A 17,320-nucleotide genomic window follows, 5' to 3' on the forward strand; every position below is an offset into this window, starting at 1 on the left:
CAAGCTACACTCCAACATGTCAACTTCCATCAAAATTTGACTTCCAAGAATAGTTATAGTTAAGTTAGCCAATTAGTAATTACTAATTACTAGTATTTAGTGATAAGATTAAGATTTACTCTTATATTTAGTAATATATATATAATTATATTATAAAAATTTCGATAATTCGACCAGTAATCAGTAATTTGGTACTGTATTTTTAATAGCCATTCCCAAACCAGTTTATTGAACATAATATTTCAATTTTTCTGAATTCTGTTTTACCGATATCCAAAATTCGATCTAGATTGGATTGACCAATTTTTTTTCCCAAAATATTAGCACCCCTACTTGTTATTGTCATCTCAACAATATACGACACGGCTGAATTTCTTTTCTTCAGCATCAGAAAAGTACAAAAAAAAAAAAGAGAATATATTTATTTGCTTGAAATTCTTGATAGGAAGCAATGGAGGAATGAAATTATATATTCTCTAATTTGGAAAAGATCAGCAGTGATTTTCTATTTTCCTTTTTAACATTTCATCGTGAGTTTTTAGATAGCATTATTTTTTTTCAAATATTATTTTGCTTGCATCATAGTTACAATACCCAATTAATTTTTTATCTTATCAATAATTTTTTATCTCATGTATATCACTTCATAAAAAGTGTCATAGTAATTATTTCAATTAATATTTCAAATAATATTCTATCCAAAAATGTATATTTCAAGGTCAATCTATTGTCATTTTTATGAGCTTAAGACAATTGACTAGATTTTATATGATTTGATCATGTAATTGTCGGTGTCCAAAATGATTAGGGATTTTATGATAGAGATTCTGCATCATAATTAAACACGCCACTTCTATTTTTGTCTTTAACACAAGTATCTTTTGTTTTTATTTGCTCCTACTAATTAGTAAATACACCACAATTTCATAAATATTCTTCACCGAGTTGCTTTTTTGCGCCGAAAAAAAAAATCAAACAAAATCTCATTAAACAAGAAACCCTTGAATAAAAGAAGAGAAAAAAAATGAAAACCAGTCCAGACATGCAATCCCTGAATTTATTTTCTTCTTCTTCTGCTTCATTCCAACAGACATTTTCAAGACTGATTAGAAAGAAATGGATACATAAAGAAATATTTCTCTCCTTAACTTTTTTTTTCCTTTTGGGGAAACAAAGAAACTTTCTCTAGCAATAAAGAGGCACATGCCAATCCAGTTCTATAGTAATTTCCTTTTGGGATCCTCTGCTGACCATGTTTTTGACGGTCATGTGATCACATGTTTTCATCCATTTTGTTCTCAGAATTTTGATTCTCGGACCAGGGGCTAATTATTCTAATTTCTATATTTTTATTATCTGATACGGTTATTACGGTTATTACAGTTATGCAGTTAGTTGCAATGCATGTAGATGACGTATGTGGACAGAATTTACATGGTCTTCTTGGGAAATCAACATGGAGTTGGATGAATGCAGACATTTTAGTGTACACAAAAAAGTATATTATGGGACAGAAAAAATCTATGGATTTGCTTAAAAGCCAATTTGGAAATCTTAATTGCCATTAATATGAGTGCATTGTCAGAAGAAGAAACCTTAATACAATGAACTATGAACAAATCTAGACTTCAAGTCTGAAAGGTTTACTTGCCCCAAGAAGGCAGAATCATTAGACAATTGAATGTGTTTAAGAGTTCCCCCTTAATCCACATTGGTTGCTGAATTTTTTCTGTACATCAACTCTTATATATGGAGAGAAAATAGGACCCACAAGAGCAAATGGGGGTTTCTCCACTCTAAATTACTCCATTATTTGGCCATGTTTTATTATGCTAGTCTTGTTTACCTTCTTAATTGTTAGCATATATTTTCTAATAAAAGATAATTATGACCCATTAATGTGTAATTAGTAGGAAATCTCATGCACAATGTACGTTTTGATTTGAAGCAAATTTCACATGCAAGACCTTTCTCTTCTTTTATATATATATATATATATATATATATATATATATATATATATATGACTTTTTGGGTTATTTTAGAAGGTAAAGAGAGGAGGAAGAACTTGTTGGGCTGAATGACTAAATGATGCATGCAGCCAACTGTGCTTGAGATAAGTGGATAACCATTTTAAGAAGAGGAACAATAGAAGCCTTGAGCAATGATCTACATCTAATTCTCAATTAGTACGCCAAAAGTAATCATAAGAAGACCACGGAAAATTGAGTATAAATGCACCTTTGCACTAGGACCAATTTGTTTCCTCAATTCAATCAAATCTTGTCCAAGTTTACTCCATCAACTTATTGAACTATTTTAAGGATTTAACCAAAGCTTAGCACATGTTAGATATAAAAGACCAAAAGAGAGAGAGAGAGAGAGAGAGAGAGAGATCAAAACGGCGGAAGGGAATTGCAAACTTTCAAACAGTTCAATATTTTTTTGATGATCATCAATGAATAGAGGCACTAATCAAGGCAAAGACTAACATTTGAGATATTAAAACAAAGTTAGTTATCTTTTTGTGGGAAGCACAAGGAAGATTTTGACCAGGGCAAGTGCGCCATGTTGGGCGTGGTTGATTTTCTTTGAGTACAAAACAAAACAGTCTTCATTCATTTAAATCCTAGCCATCGGCTGTATTAATAGTACCTCATTATTGAAAACTGAGTCAAATGAATGTGGAATGATTTAGGATAAAAAAAAAAAGATGATAATGCTATGTTATTTGTGCTCAAACATGTAGTTTGATGCTCAATCATGGCAAGCTTCTATTACTTAATTTTGTTGATACCTCTAGTTTCTTTCACCATATAATTATTTGGTTGAGATTTGTTCACTTGTGTGGCAAATCAAACATCAATCATAATTGTCCCTCATTAATTTGGGATTGCATAAATGGCTTTTTTTTTTGGTATTACGTGAAATATAACCAATGGCTTAAGCTATAACTAAAAGGGTTTTTAACTAGTATAGGTGTAAATTATTGGTAGGTATACATGCATCAAATTCATTAGTTACCATTTTCACAATGCCCACCATAAGTTTAGCTAATTTTCTTTTCTGGGGCAAAAGGAAATAAATTTTGCTAAGTTAATTAAGACACACCCTGTAGTGAATCAAATACCAACATGAGGATTTGTTGCTACTCTCCAAAGTCAAATGAATGATCACGAGTCTGGATGAAGGAAAAATCATGACTTTCTGACTGTTGGCGGAAATGATGGGAGAGGAGGACCTTTGGTGTATTCAAAGACTTGTCATGTGTCCATGTGAACTTTCTTTGAATTTGATAAAGAATGAAGAACATTTTTGCTGACCATAGCTAAAAAATGTGTGGAAGCTAGGGTAATTTTTTTTTATTAAAACTGTATTGTATCCCAAATGCACAATGTTAGTCAATGTGATGCAAGTAATTTAAGCCTATAGGATGTAGAGTGGATCTCATCTACTTAATTGAGTTTGTGCATTAAGTTAGTGGTTGCAATGAGTACACTTGAGTATATAAAAATAAGGGATCAAGGGTTCCCTTCTTTCATTGTCTTTTAAGATATATCTTGTAGGACCAAAAGGAAAAACATTTGTAATTAAATTGGTTTGTTAATAATTTATTAGGCCATTAATGAATTAAGAAAGGAAAACAAAGGGAAGTACTCTTAAGTATACTTGGAGACTTGAGGAAATCTTATGGGCCCTGCCCTAATCATGGACTAGCTAGGATGACCAACCATTTTTATGCTGTTTCCACACTACTTTAGTTGTTCATTCACAAAGAACAAATTTTAACTACCATTTGGGGCGTAATGTGATCAACTAAAGGAAAAGGCAAGAAATCAAACAGAAGGACAATAAATCACAAAAGCTAAAGATCAATAGATTATGCCTTCTTTCCTCCAATATTTTTTAGGGTTTTTTTGCTAAAAGCCTAAATATGAATTGAAAGCACCACAAAAAGAAAAAAAACAAAAGAAAGAAAGAAAGAAGAAGATGATGATGATGAAGTTGTTGTAGAAAGGAAGAAGATCCTTTATTCCGGTGGAGGGACCGCATAATATTAGTTATTATACAGATAAATAAATCAAGCTTCAAGACTCTAATATTATATCCATCATTGGAAAAAGATAAGATGGAAGCAAAATGGGATTATTTGATCCATTAGGTCAAAGCAATTCTGATATACTGAATACACTGATTGATTAAAGCCTTGTTTCACAACTTCAGAGTTTAGTATCCAATCGTTACCCCCCTGGCGTCTATTCCACCAAAGATATTTCTTTTTCTTTCTTTTCTAAGAAATAATTTGAAGTATTAGTACACATGCATCTGCTACCATGCATGCATCGGCTATACTTTTGGTTCACCTTTGAGAGTGATTAAAGAAGTTTTAGTTAGTTGGGTTTTACTTTCTTTAGTATAATTTTGCAACAGAAACCTAAGTAAGCATAAATGTTGTTGCCATGTTCTGCTAGGCGGTATAATTGCTTTGTATACTATGATTATTCAGTAAATAGATACATTTTTTTTATATAAAACACAAGTCAATATTATTAATAATATAGTTGAAAATCATCCAGCACAATTTGCTTGACAAAGTAATCTGCACTAATGGCAGAAATAGATACATTTTGTCTATGGTTTTAGGTAAATGATGCCTTCCTTGGCCTTAAATCAATAAATACTAGCAAAATGAGTATAATACAGCTAAAAAAAACTACAAGGAAAATAATGGTTAATTTCATATTGCTAAATAAAATCAACCCAATTAGACTAAAATATATAGGATAAGTTTAGCATTTTAGGAAGTAAAACATCCCAAACTTTAGTTCAGGGACAAAAGTAGAAATTAGGGTGTAGTTCAAGGGTGCCAAATAAAATCAACCCAGAAAGATTTAAAAAAAAAAAAAAAACATCTAAATCTTATCAAGCGGTAGAGCTTCATAGTCTGATATAAAGCCTTCTATGAACATCTTCTAGGAAGCTTGTAAGATTCTAAAGAATTTGCAACTTTATAGGCCCTTGATTACGCGTGGATGTGAGCTTAATATATATTCATTGACGAATGATTAAGAATCTACCTACACGTTTGCTACGTAGGTTTATGCAAAGTATTGCCACCAAAGGAAGGTACGATTACAAAGACTTTTGATGATATATTGAAGGCTAAAGAAGCAATATTATGGGAAGAAAAAGGATTGTGACCCATTCTTAATTAATGCCAAAAGTGACTAGTGGATAGTAATAGAGTGGCCCTCTCTCAAGCTGTCTAAAACAGCTTTCCTATGGTAAAGCTAAAGTACACATCCCCTTAATAAAGAATAAATGAAGAAAGAAAAAAGAGAAAATTAAGAATAGAGCAATGCTAGGAGGGCAGCAAGATGTTATGAAAATCATGGTAAAGAAAATATTACCAAATGAAGGAAAAAAAAAAAAGGAGTTATAAGTAACTTAATTGCTCAAACACTAATAATAGGTGTATTTATTAAGTTAAATTATTTTTAATTAAACAAGAACCTTTCCCAAATAGTACCAAACATAGTGCGCACGCATTAAGAGTGAAATGTCATTGCTTTACTGTGCTATGTCTTTCTGCATAAAAAAAAAAAAGTGTAAAGATGTGAAGATAATTTTGGTATGATGATTGTACTCTCATTCCAAAGCCATTGGAAGGATATAAGATAGTACTATATCCCAATGAGAGGAAGAAACAAAGACTACCATCTAATGCTTGCATGGAAAGAAGAGACTCTCTTAGCCAAGGTTCCATGCATGCACATGCACCTACACTTTCTTGGCAACCACTCTTTTGCCATTACCCTAAGCTAGAACCACAAAATCACATACGTACACAAGTATAAACAAATGATTTGAGTTTGATCAATGAAACGAAGATGATTTTGAGCCGTCTAATTAAGTATGGTCATTTAGTAGAGATTGAATGATTTTTCATCGATCAAATTAACTAAGCTTTCTAGTAGTCATGCTACAAACTGCAATGGATATTGAAACATGGTTTTTGGTTGGCGCAGAGTTGGACTTTATTGTGTACACCAAAACAACATTTATAATCTCCATGCAGATGTGAATGTGTGATAGGTAATAGATGTAGCAAATCAAAGCTTGATTGTGGTTTCTTTTTCAAACTGCAATCTCAAAGTATGGTGACTGCTACAGAGTGAAAGTAGGTGTTATTGTTGGGGGCTGAGGCGTGGTTCCAAATTCCAACAGGGAATGTGAGCCCCCCCAGGTGCAACTGGTAGCCTTCATCGCCCTACTTCACGTGGGCGCATCGCGCGTACCCTTGTCAGCTTCACCTCGTGGGGATGAACTAGGAAGAAATGAAGCTTCCCACCGCCAAAACCAGGTTGGCTCACCTTGTGATCAGCATTGGACGCCTTCTTTTTCTTTTTCTTTTTCTTTTCTTGAGTTTATGATCAAACTTCTTACTTTTACATAATCTTTTGTTGATAGGTGATCTGTATTAATTTTTAAGAATTAAAAACCTTGAATTTAAGTCCCTTTTTCCTTTCTGTTTTTTAAATTCCACTTGTTTATCGGTTGATAAAAATAGTGATTTGTAAATATCACTGTAAATATTGGGTGATGCTTGTGATTTATTTTGCTTTTGAGTAGGATAACCTGCATTTCTCCATTTTTTGTTTTTTTTGGCGACAACAAGAAAATGATAAAGAAAAGAAAGCGCCATCACACACACTACAATCTTTCTATTATTTGATGTGCAAGTTCTAATAACGTCACTTGTGACTTTTAAGATTTCAAGTCAACATAAACTGGTTGCCGACGTCCTGCAGAGTTAATTCGACATATCCATACTAAGATTTTATGTGCTTGACTTTGACTAATAAAAGTGGACTAAAGATTTTTCTTTTTAAAGGATACATATGAAAGTTTACAACTTGTTTGGAGATTTCAGTATGTAGCCGTTGGAGGTTTTTATTTTTAGCTTTTAAACGTTTAAGCACACTTCAGTCTGAAACGTGTCATGCACAATCCTATCATTTTCAAATGAAATCTTTTTAATCAACTTTTTCTTTGGATCTTGTGGATTCAAATGCTCAAAACTTCAAATTGAGAAGTGTCATTAGGCCTTTTGCAATTAGAATATCAAACCAGCGAATAATTTTGGTGACCGTTGGAAGACTAGTGTTTTCTAGAGGCAGTTATGACCTACATGATTGATTTTAAAGTGATTGGTATCCTAATTAATTGATTGATATTTCGTTAACGATTAATATCTCCTATTTAATAATGATTGATTGGTATCTTCTGTTAATTGATATCTCACTAAATCAAATAATCAATCAAATTAATTAATTAGTCAGATTTATTATTTTCAGTTATGAATTGATGGAAGAAAACCCTTAGTATTTGCCAGAAGAGTTTCTAAACTAACTTATAATCAGTTTGTGATACTCTATCTACAAAACAGTCTCTTTGGTTAAACATAGGTTACAGGCTCCCTTGCGCTAATTCTTTTTTTACGTATATTTTATTTTATTAGAATGGACCAGAAGAAGGCAAGGAAACAAGGAAGCACGTGAGATTAACTTGCGTTTGACAATAACGGCCGAAAGTAAGCCTCTATATTTTTAGATTTCTGCTACCTAGTACATTCATATGTACACACTTAGTTTAATGCCTGTTTATTTACCCTTTAATGATAAATGATACCAACGTGTTTAACAACTAAAACTTTACTACAGTACCCGGGATATAGAGTCTTATCTCTTTTTCAAGCCATTTACAGATTCGAATGTGAAAAACATTCATCCTATCTAACTTATTGAGGCCCCTTTCATACCTAACGATCTCTTTCCTTTATCTGAAGCAAGAATAAATCTTATCTTGAAATGACTTTTTTTAGCCGAATAGATATTATAATTCTTGACGAATAGATTAGTCAGCAGGGGTGTGTATGTAGCTATTGTAAATTCATCTAGTAGCCTACATTTTGGAGGTTCGAAGATTACATGTATTAATTCTAACCAGGGTGTAAGTTCCCTAATGAAATGCCAAAAAAAAAAAAGTTTTTCTAACTCGTTGATACACGTAAAATTCACCTAACTTACTATGTATATACACATATTAACAATTATTATTCTCCCTTGCATTTATATGCCTTCCTTATTTAATTTTACCCACCTTCCCTTGTATTTATTTATTTTCTCTAACTAATTAATCATGCATTTTAAAAAATATGGCACCTGCAATATTTCTTAACAGGCACCTATTAGACAGACCAAAAAAAAAAAAAAAAGAAATCACCTAGATAACAAAATTTTTTTTATTTGATCCCGTATCCTCAATTTATGCTTCACTCTACATGGATTATTCAATTGCATCTTTACAAAGTAAAGAATGCACAATTCCAAGTAAAACTCCTTAATAGAACTTTTATTTACGCCATGTATGTTGTTAATTTTTCTCAAGGTGGTAGAGTTATTTTTTTAAAGAAAATTGCTTCATGCAAATTAAAATAATAGCATAATGTTAGTTGTACATAATCTCACGACCTCAACCACTCCAAATACTTCCATCTTGCTACCATTTTAACAACCATTTCGATCATCACAACCCTTTGTCAACACCTCTTCGTCCTCATTATACTTCATTGGATCACAAGATTATCCCCCTTTTAGCACAAAATCTTCTATTAAATTGGACAAGAATATTTAAGAATTCTCAATACTAAGAGGTTAAAAAGTGTTAAATTCAATTATGAAAATTTTCAAAAGCAAAACCTTGATGGAGTTTTCTCCTAGTAAATCAAATTAATGTATATACAAATATATTTTCACAAAATAGAAAAAAAAATATTTTACAAAATTTCTTGGGTTGCCATCCCCGGAATGCGCAAGTCTCTATGCTAATATCTGTAAAAAGAATCTTGATAGTATATAATTCTTGAAATCAAGGATGTCAAAATGCAAATTCCAACATGGAAACTTGAATCCAAGTTCTTGAACTTACATCTTCATATCTCTCATAAATCATAGGGTATGAAACAGTCCCTCCACTTTATTGCTTCTCCTAAAAGCAAAACACATCTGACTTGTTACTACATTTTTGTATTGATCTTTTAAAAGACTGTTTGCATGCTATTGCCAAGAAATTCTACAAAAATATTAGGTAACTGATGCAACATGATTACAAAACTTTTTCTAAATTTGCCATCATTAGCAAAGTCTAGTTGTATGTTTAACTAATAAGCATGCACTTATATCCACTTAAAATAAACAAGTAAATTAGACAGCATTAACTCGAGGAATTGCCGTCATAGCTCAAAAGGACAGAATTGTAGAATTGCATCATGAGAATTGGAATTCAAATCTTGAAATTATTATTACTAATTATTGGGGTTTGATGAGCTCTACCAGTAGGAAGATTAGTCCGTATAGTCCAGGAATTTTTTATCTGAAAAATCTGTTGGATGAAGAGCCCCTTGTTTTGCAGCCAGGCCAACGAATTCTTTTGGATCTTGATAAAGTTTTGGAATATCTCTCACCACTTTAGTGCAACTATGATAAATAGTACAAGTTGTTTTGTTTAATCTGCCATTGTAGCCATGCAAACATGTTCACTTTTCATATCCAAAATAGCTTCGGATTTTTGCAAAGAGCTCGCCGGGGGTTGCCACTTGCTGAGCGAAGCAATGCAATCCAAAAACCTGAACCAAAAGTTTAATGTGGATGGTAGTTCACTAATTTTCAAAGGAAAACCTCTATATATGGTATTCTTGATGTGTTGAGAAACTATGCCATTTATTAAATTAAACTCGATTTCGACACGAATGTTTCTTAATTTTTATTCGGATTTGGAGCATGCATAGTTAATGATTTGGTGTACATTCACATAATTTTGTTATATTTCATGACGTACAGCAAAAGTTATGTGATTATATATCGAATTATGAAATACAATAAAGTTATATGGATGTACACCAAATCATGAAAAGAGCACTACAATTGTATCAATTGCGCCTAAGGCCAATCATACCTACCCTATCCCTGTTTTACTCTATAGTAGTTCTTAAGAAATGGTTTAATGAAGGGCTGTTGCTGGTAGAGAGTGAAAAATAAAAACGTGATACTTACCAATTTAGTCAGCTTAAGAAGCAGTAGGAAACATGTCTGATCACTATCACTCCTTTTTTCCTTTTGCAGGTATTTTGTGGGTTGGGGAGGGGGGGTAATTTAATTAGAATTTTTTTCAAGAAAATAATCAGTTAAAATATAAATCAATCATCAGCAAAAGACTGAATGTTCGATCAGCAACAATTTCTTGAAGAATGATAAGCTTGGCTGATGGTGTTGAGAGAAGGGGACCATCAGCTTTTTTTTTTTTTTTTTTTAAACAGTGTAGCTGTAGGAATAGATCAGTCTGAAAACTTCTAATTTTCTCATCCTGAACCTTGACTCTTGAAGCATTGATCAGAAGCCTTTTACTATTGGGTAGTGTAAAAGTAGTAAATCACTTCCATGAAAAAGTGATGTAGTTCTTATGGTTGTCAGTTTTAGTTTCTTGCATATTTCCTTCCTTCACATAAATATGAGTTTTTGGATCTAATTTATGGAGAAGTCTTCTTCTTCTTCTTTCTTTTTTCTTTTCATTTTCTTTAACACTCTTTGTCTCTTCCGCATTGTATCTGAGAAATTTATGGAGTTTTAAGAAGTTTATTAACAACTGCAGCGTATAGCTTTCTATATATCAGGTAATTATAGAATTGCAACGCTCAGTTTTTTTTTTTTCTTTTAAAGACTACCAAAAAGTTTTGAGAATTATGGCTGAATGTAGTAGAGGTCTTGTACAGTTCTTGTCATAGTCTTTCTTAGTTTCCCCTACATTTACTGATGTTGTTTGCAAGAGAAAACATGTTCAAGTCCGGCAACTTTACTTCCAGGCTAGAAAGTAGTTCTCACTGTAAAACTCATGAAGAAATCATAGCCATTTGCCAACTAACTATTTCAGAGAGGAAACACGTTGTAATGATTCATCTGTTCATAGGCTTCAATTTTCAAAACGTAATAACTATTGTATGGTACACTCTGAAGTTGACTCCATATCCCAAATCAAGTCTTTTTCTAAAGCAAAATTTTGGGTAGAAATGGAGAGCAAGTCTGTAAACTAATTAATCGTCTAGCAGGTATGTATGTATGCCACAAAGCAGTATTAGAAATAAAATTGATTTGGATACTTAGGTATCCTCTTATGTGTCTTAAATTCAGTAAACAAATATAAGACTATAATAGGTGAGTGTCACATTTGCTAAGGACAATGAAAACATCACTGTCATATCCTAATTACAAGCTGCCATCATGCCCTGACCTCCCCTATATAAATCTCTCCATTCGTCTAAACCCCCTCCACACATTTCTCTTGGAAGTTGAAACCAATTTCCTCACTTCATTCCTTTCCCAGTTCTCTTCTCCTTCTGCTCTTGTTTGTCCTCTATCCATCATTTGACAAAGATTAAAGACAAATTTGCTTTGCTATATTTGGAAAGTAGACTCAGTTCGGATAATTTTCATTCTTTTTTAAGCTCCATCACAAGTTCCAACAAACTCTTGATGAATAATCAATGTAATCTTTGTCTTCCACCTATGGCTGATGCTTCAGAACATGATGAACTCTTTGCAGGAAGACGAATACTGGTGAATGGCCCTGTCATCGTTGGTGCAGGGCCGTCAGGTTTAGCAGTGGCAGCTGGCCTTCAACAGCAAGGTGTTCCATTCATAATACTTGAAAGGGCCAGCTGCATTGCCTCTCTATGGCAAAACAGAACATATGATCGCCTTAAACTTCATCTTCCAAGACAATTCTGTGAACTTCCCTATTTTCCATTTCCCAAAGAATTTCCAGAATACCCCACCAAGAATCAGTTCATTGACTACCTCGAATCTTATGCTAAACACTTTAAAATTATCCCGAGGTTTAATGAATCAGTACAATCTGCTAAGTATGATCAGAAGTGTGGTTCATGGCGAATCAAGACTGTCGTTGCAAGCGATAATTCAGAGATCGAGTATATCTGCAGCTGGCTGGTGGCAGCAACGGGAGAGAATGCAGAGAAGGTAGTTCCAGAGTTTGAAGGCTTACAAGACTTTGGCGAAGTCATGCATGTTTGTGACTATAAATCAGGCGAGGCTTATGAAGGAAAACGTGTGTTGGTGGCCGGTTGTGGCAATTCAGGCATGGAGGTTTCACTTGATCTCTGCAACTATAATGCAATGCCATCCATGGTAGTTCGAAGCTCGGTAAGTCCACCATCATACATTGAGCAATTAGATTCACTTCATTTTTTCCCAAAAAAAACAAAAGCGGGCATATCAGAAGGCAACATAAGGACGTTATGGAACATTTGTTCTCATGTTCTGGCTTGAGGAACCAAGCAATTACACTTAACTTCTACATAACAAAATTCTAACTCTTTTTGGTCACAAATCCACAGGTTCATGTCTTGCCAAGGGAAATTCTAGGACTATCAACATTCCAACTAGCAGTATCATTCATGAAATGGCTACCCGTTTGGCTTGTGGACAAGATATTGGTCACTGCAACAAGGTTGATTCTGGGAAATTTGGAGAAGTATGGTATAAAAAGGCCATCTACAGGTCCTCTGGAGCTCAAGAATACTGAAGGAAAGACCCCTGTTCTGGATATTGGGACACTTGACAAAATTAGATCTGGTAAGATCAGGATTGTCCCTGGGATCAAGAAGTTCTTCAGAGGGGGGGTTGAGTTGGAAAATGGAGAATTTCTTGAAATTGATTCTGTAATTCTGGCAACTGGATATCGCAGCAATGTCCCCTCATGGTTGAAGGTGAGAACTCAAACTAGAATTTGCATGTGTTTTTAGGTGTCTTTGTTTTATTGTTTAATACTAGTGTAGTTACTACTTAATTAGTCAAGTCAGTTTTACCTCTGTGTGGATTCATGTGACCGTTATGGAAGTTGGTTTCTCCTAGATTCTCTGTCCAATCTTGTCTTGGGTCAGTATGCAGCAGTCTGGTCAGGTCTTCAGTTGGCTTCTCTTTTCTAATAATTATCCTTTTCCCAAATAATTTCTGATCTGCAGAAAATGTGCAGAAAACCGCCACCGATCCGCATGTGACCCCTGTTTTTAGTGTTTTTTTTTTCCCTTAAACTGTTAAACTCTATGGATAGAATAGTCGGTTGGTTTCCTTTCCCCAAGAAAATTGCCAACATTGAGAAACATTTTTTGTTTTTCTTTCATTGCGTACTTTTTTTTTTTTTTGGTTATTATTATCGTTTAGATCTCATCTGAGAAATTTTCTAGATGGGACCTGACAATTTTTGTGTGTTTACAGGAAAATGAATTCTTTTCTGTTGATGGATTCCCAAAAACTCCATTTCCAAATGGGTGGAAAGGAAAAGCAGGGCTTTATGCAGTTGGATTCACCAGGAGGGGCCTCTCTGGTGCATCCTTTGATGCCATTAGAGTATCAAAAGATATTGGCCAAATTTGGAAACAGGAACTAAAACAGAAGAACCAAGGTGCTTTGTCCCTTGCAAATAGAAGAACATGCAAGTCATAATTCCAAGTATATGTCAAGGTTCTAATTCATCGTCTAATGTTTCTTTCATCTTTCTTTTTTTTTTTTCTTTTTTTTTTGCATATTTGTACTTTGTAAAAGAAAGTAGTTCAGTTTAGGTTGGCATAGTTTGATCAGAAAAGGACACAAAAAACAGAGAGCAGCCCTCTCCGGGAAAATCCCAACATGATTTGGGCATTTTTGAATAAAAGGAAGAAGAGGCTTTTTAACCTCCTAGCTTTTGTGAATGACATTTTGGTACAAAAGTCCATATTCCTTTGATATCTAAAGCTTTATCTCAATTGTCTCCTTTACACCCTCTCTATAGCATAATCAAGAAACCAATGCAAAACACTTGGACAGACCTAATTTGACAAAGACTTGGCATATTTGTACTACTGCATTTTAAATGCAAGAGAGTTGTTATATTTCAATAGGGTAATATTTACCAAAGACAAAGACTAACACATTCCTGACTCCACAAATTTGGTCCAAGAAGTAATAAATAGAGCAGGTGGGATCTATCTCTCCACAATTTGGTCCATCTAGGGACCCTTTTAAATGTGGTGGACCCTGTATCCATAATTCCCCAGCATCTCTAACCTATTGAATGCGATACCGACTCTTCACTGTTTTTATTCAGGAGGTACATGTAAAACTCTGGTAAAATCCATATTGCCTAGCACATGGATAGAGCCCACAGACAAGAAGAGAAAAAGGAGGCAAAGAAGAGAGAATCCCTTTACTCCTCTCAAGTCAAAACTGGAGAGGCCGATCATCAGAGTTCTATTAATTTAATTCTTGAACAAGAAGTTCAACAACAAAGGGTACAGCCCAGTTTTCTGATGTTTTCCCACCTATGGAAAATAGCCTTTCTATACCTTGAATGAATGCCACATGAATCTTGCCAGTCACTGTCACCTCCTATGGTTAAGAGGTGTACATATCCTCAATTCCATGGAGGCAATTAAACGGATCAGCCACTTCACTCCCAAGGTGTCATATGACTGCTCCAAGCCCTTTTCATCCAGAAATTTCTTTCTCAAAGTCAAAATACAATACATACGTTTATCCAATTTGCAAAATGTCATCTTTCATTTCTAGCACAAAACGGATAGAGATAAACATTTATGCTCCACAGTCAATACCGCCTAACTCATAAACAGACATGAGCGTAATGTTCCATGTGAGAAGTGAGTAATAGCTAACTTATCTGATATTATTCTTTTCCATCCAGACAGAAAACAAAATCAATGTAACATAATCTTGCTTTCTTTTCATCACTTTATACTTCAGATATAAACAGGAGCTAAGTAGATTTCTTCGCATGTTTGCTCATAAACTCTCTAAATTCAACAAACAATTAGTGACCTCAATTTTCGGTTTGCAGATCCAGCATAATTTCATTTCCGATAGAGCAATCGACCAACATGGGTTCTTTTAACATAGAACTTGGAAGAAAAAGTTAAAATGCAGTGCAAAAATATAGACACCCCATATGTGCACCCATGCTGTTGATTCAACCATGCATTAAAGCCTTTATATAAGTGGCCCATCTAAAATTGCTCCACCACCACACAGTAAAATCTCATTAGAAAATACAAACTTGTCAACCTCAAACCTTAATGAACATGAACTTAAGCTCACCTTAGTCAACTTGGCTCCACAGAAAGATCGTGTTTGAATTTTGCTCTAGTTCCAGTCAGTGATATGGAAGCTACAGTTGTACTTCTGTCTTATTGCATTGGAACATTCTACAGTTGTCCTCAGTTCTGCAATGTCCTACTTAAATATTGCTATTTCCAAGAGAATAAAAGACACGCGATCTGGTCACAAACACTACTCAACATCCTCTAGTTCATTAAAAAAAGACCCCCATTCCTACTTGTTTTGATGCATCTTGACAGATATCTGTTGATAGCTTCAAAGTCCTGGAAATTTGATGGTGGGCAAATGCCTTTTGTCCTTCTTCCAGAGTTACCTTCGAAAAATATAACCATTTCAAGTTGCCATATATCTACAATTATTTCCAAGATGTTTTCACGCTTAATTTTGTCCTTTAATGGCTACAAGGGATAGAAATTAGACGGTGGGTACTTTGTGTCCTTTGGTCATTTAAGTTCTGATGTTTCCTTAATCATACCCAAAGCATTCGTGCACTTCATTTTGACTATATCTCAATGTAATATAGTACAGGTTACATTAGCTGGATTACGAGCTTAAATCAGATGAATTACAGGAATACATCAGAGGACTGAACTAGGTACATCAAGAAGCTTTACTGTCAAAGGACTTACAAGGATGAAGTTTTTTAATCATTTTTGGCATCCATCTTGACAGGTTCCAGACATTTTCTCAGACTTCAGAAGGAAAAAAAACAGGAGGACAACAAAAGAATCTAAACCCATTCCTATGCATGACTAAACAAACTTCCCTTCCCTCCCCAGTAAGATGTGAGTTGTCATCTGAGTTCATCAGTGCAGAACAGTTGACCTAATGAAGAATATGAACTAGCTGCGGCACTCTGGATTATACATAGCTCAAACTAGTTTGCAGACTGAAAACTTTAATAGCAAGTTTTAACAGATTTAGTCAATTGATTTCAAGCAACAAAGTTGATCAAGTACTAATCTACCTATCTGAACCGGAACAGTTATCAGCAGTCATTTGCAACCCCAGATAAAAGACCACTGTATTGTCAAAGCATGAGGATAACAAAAATATTTGTGTGAGGAAACCAATTTACTTGAGCTAAGAAAATTATATACTCCATACAGGACCTGTCTCAGTAAACTAGTAATTCCCTCTAGGAAGATTCACAAATAATACTAAACCTGATAAAGGATGTTGGAGAGCATAAACTACACTGAGCTATTAACAGAAATCCATGCAAAATTTACCAGTAAACAAACTTATTCTTCAGATTAAAAACTCTCTATTAAGTATGCTCAATGTGAACATTCCAACATGGCGATCTCTTTTGAAAGAAAAACTAGTCTGAACGCTAATAGAAGTTGAAGTTCAGAATACAATGAGCAAAGTTAACTGGAAAATCATGGCCCTATCACATTCTTAGCCATGCTAGAATTTGTGGAATATCTATCTGAGTCACACAGCTTAGTTGACTTCTAAACTAACTGTCGATTAAATACAAAATTTACATTTATAAGGGCGTGGAACATGGAACATATGGGACATGAACTATGACCAAGTTGAAAGGTGCTGCTACCATTGTTGACAACAATGCTCATTCATCTGCGTAAGATATAGCGAACATTCAACATGGAAGAAAAATCAGTTCCTTCACTTGTTCTACTTGTTAGAAGGTTTATCAAGCTATACATGCTTGAGCCCACTTTTATCTTTCTAGACAAAAGACAAATTGCAAATCAGACGATTGCTATGGTCCCTTTTTAAAATGGTTATGACTGCATGTTGTGCATTTTCTGGCTACACAACGTTTGGACTTTTTAAAATTTATGTCCACAGCAAAAATTTATGCTGTGGACAGAAATTTATGTTGAAAAAAGGTACTATAAATTTATACTTTTTATGTCAACATAAACTTATGTCAAATTTATGTGACTAAATTTATACACAACGTCAAATTTATGTCCCCAGCAAAAAAAGTACACATAAATTTGACTTTTTAAGACTATCCAATTATCAAGTGACTCTCCCAACCACCAGCTCTCGGGCTGGTGGCCAGGGGAAGGGGTTAAAGCCCTTCCCTGCTGACTGGTCAG

At 34.2% G+C, this 17,320-nt stretch overlaps 1 protein-coding gene across 1 annotated transcript; it reads left to right on the plus strand.

The window, feature by feature from the left end:
• The first annotated feature begins 11,401 nt into the window (after window positions 1–11,401).
• LOC113720285 (probable indole-3-pyruvate monooxygenase YUCCA3) lies at window positions 11,402–13,805 on the plus strand. Its single transcript, XM_072082087.1, has 3 exons — window positions 11,402–12,275; window positions 12,470–12,841; window positions 13,350–13,805. Exons 1-3 carry the CDS (start codon window positions 11,589–11,591, stop codon window positions 13,575–13,577), a joined length of 1,287 nt encoding a protein of 428 aa, XP_071938188.1. The 5' UTR covers window positions 11,402–11,588; the 3' UTR covers window positions 13,578–13,805.
• Window positions 13,806–17,320: the final 3,515 nt, after the last annotated feature.

Source organism: Coffea arabica, chromosome 3c (assembly GCF_036785885.1).
Source record: "Coffea arabica cultivar ET-39 chromosome 3c, Coffea Arabica ET-39 HiFi, whole genome shotgun sequence".
NCBI classification, from domain to species: domain Eukaryota; kingdom Viridiplantae; phylum Streptophyta; class Magnoliopsida; order Gentianales; family Rubiaceae; genus Coffea; species Coffea arabica.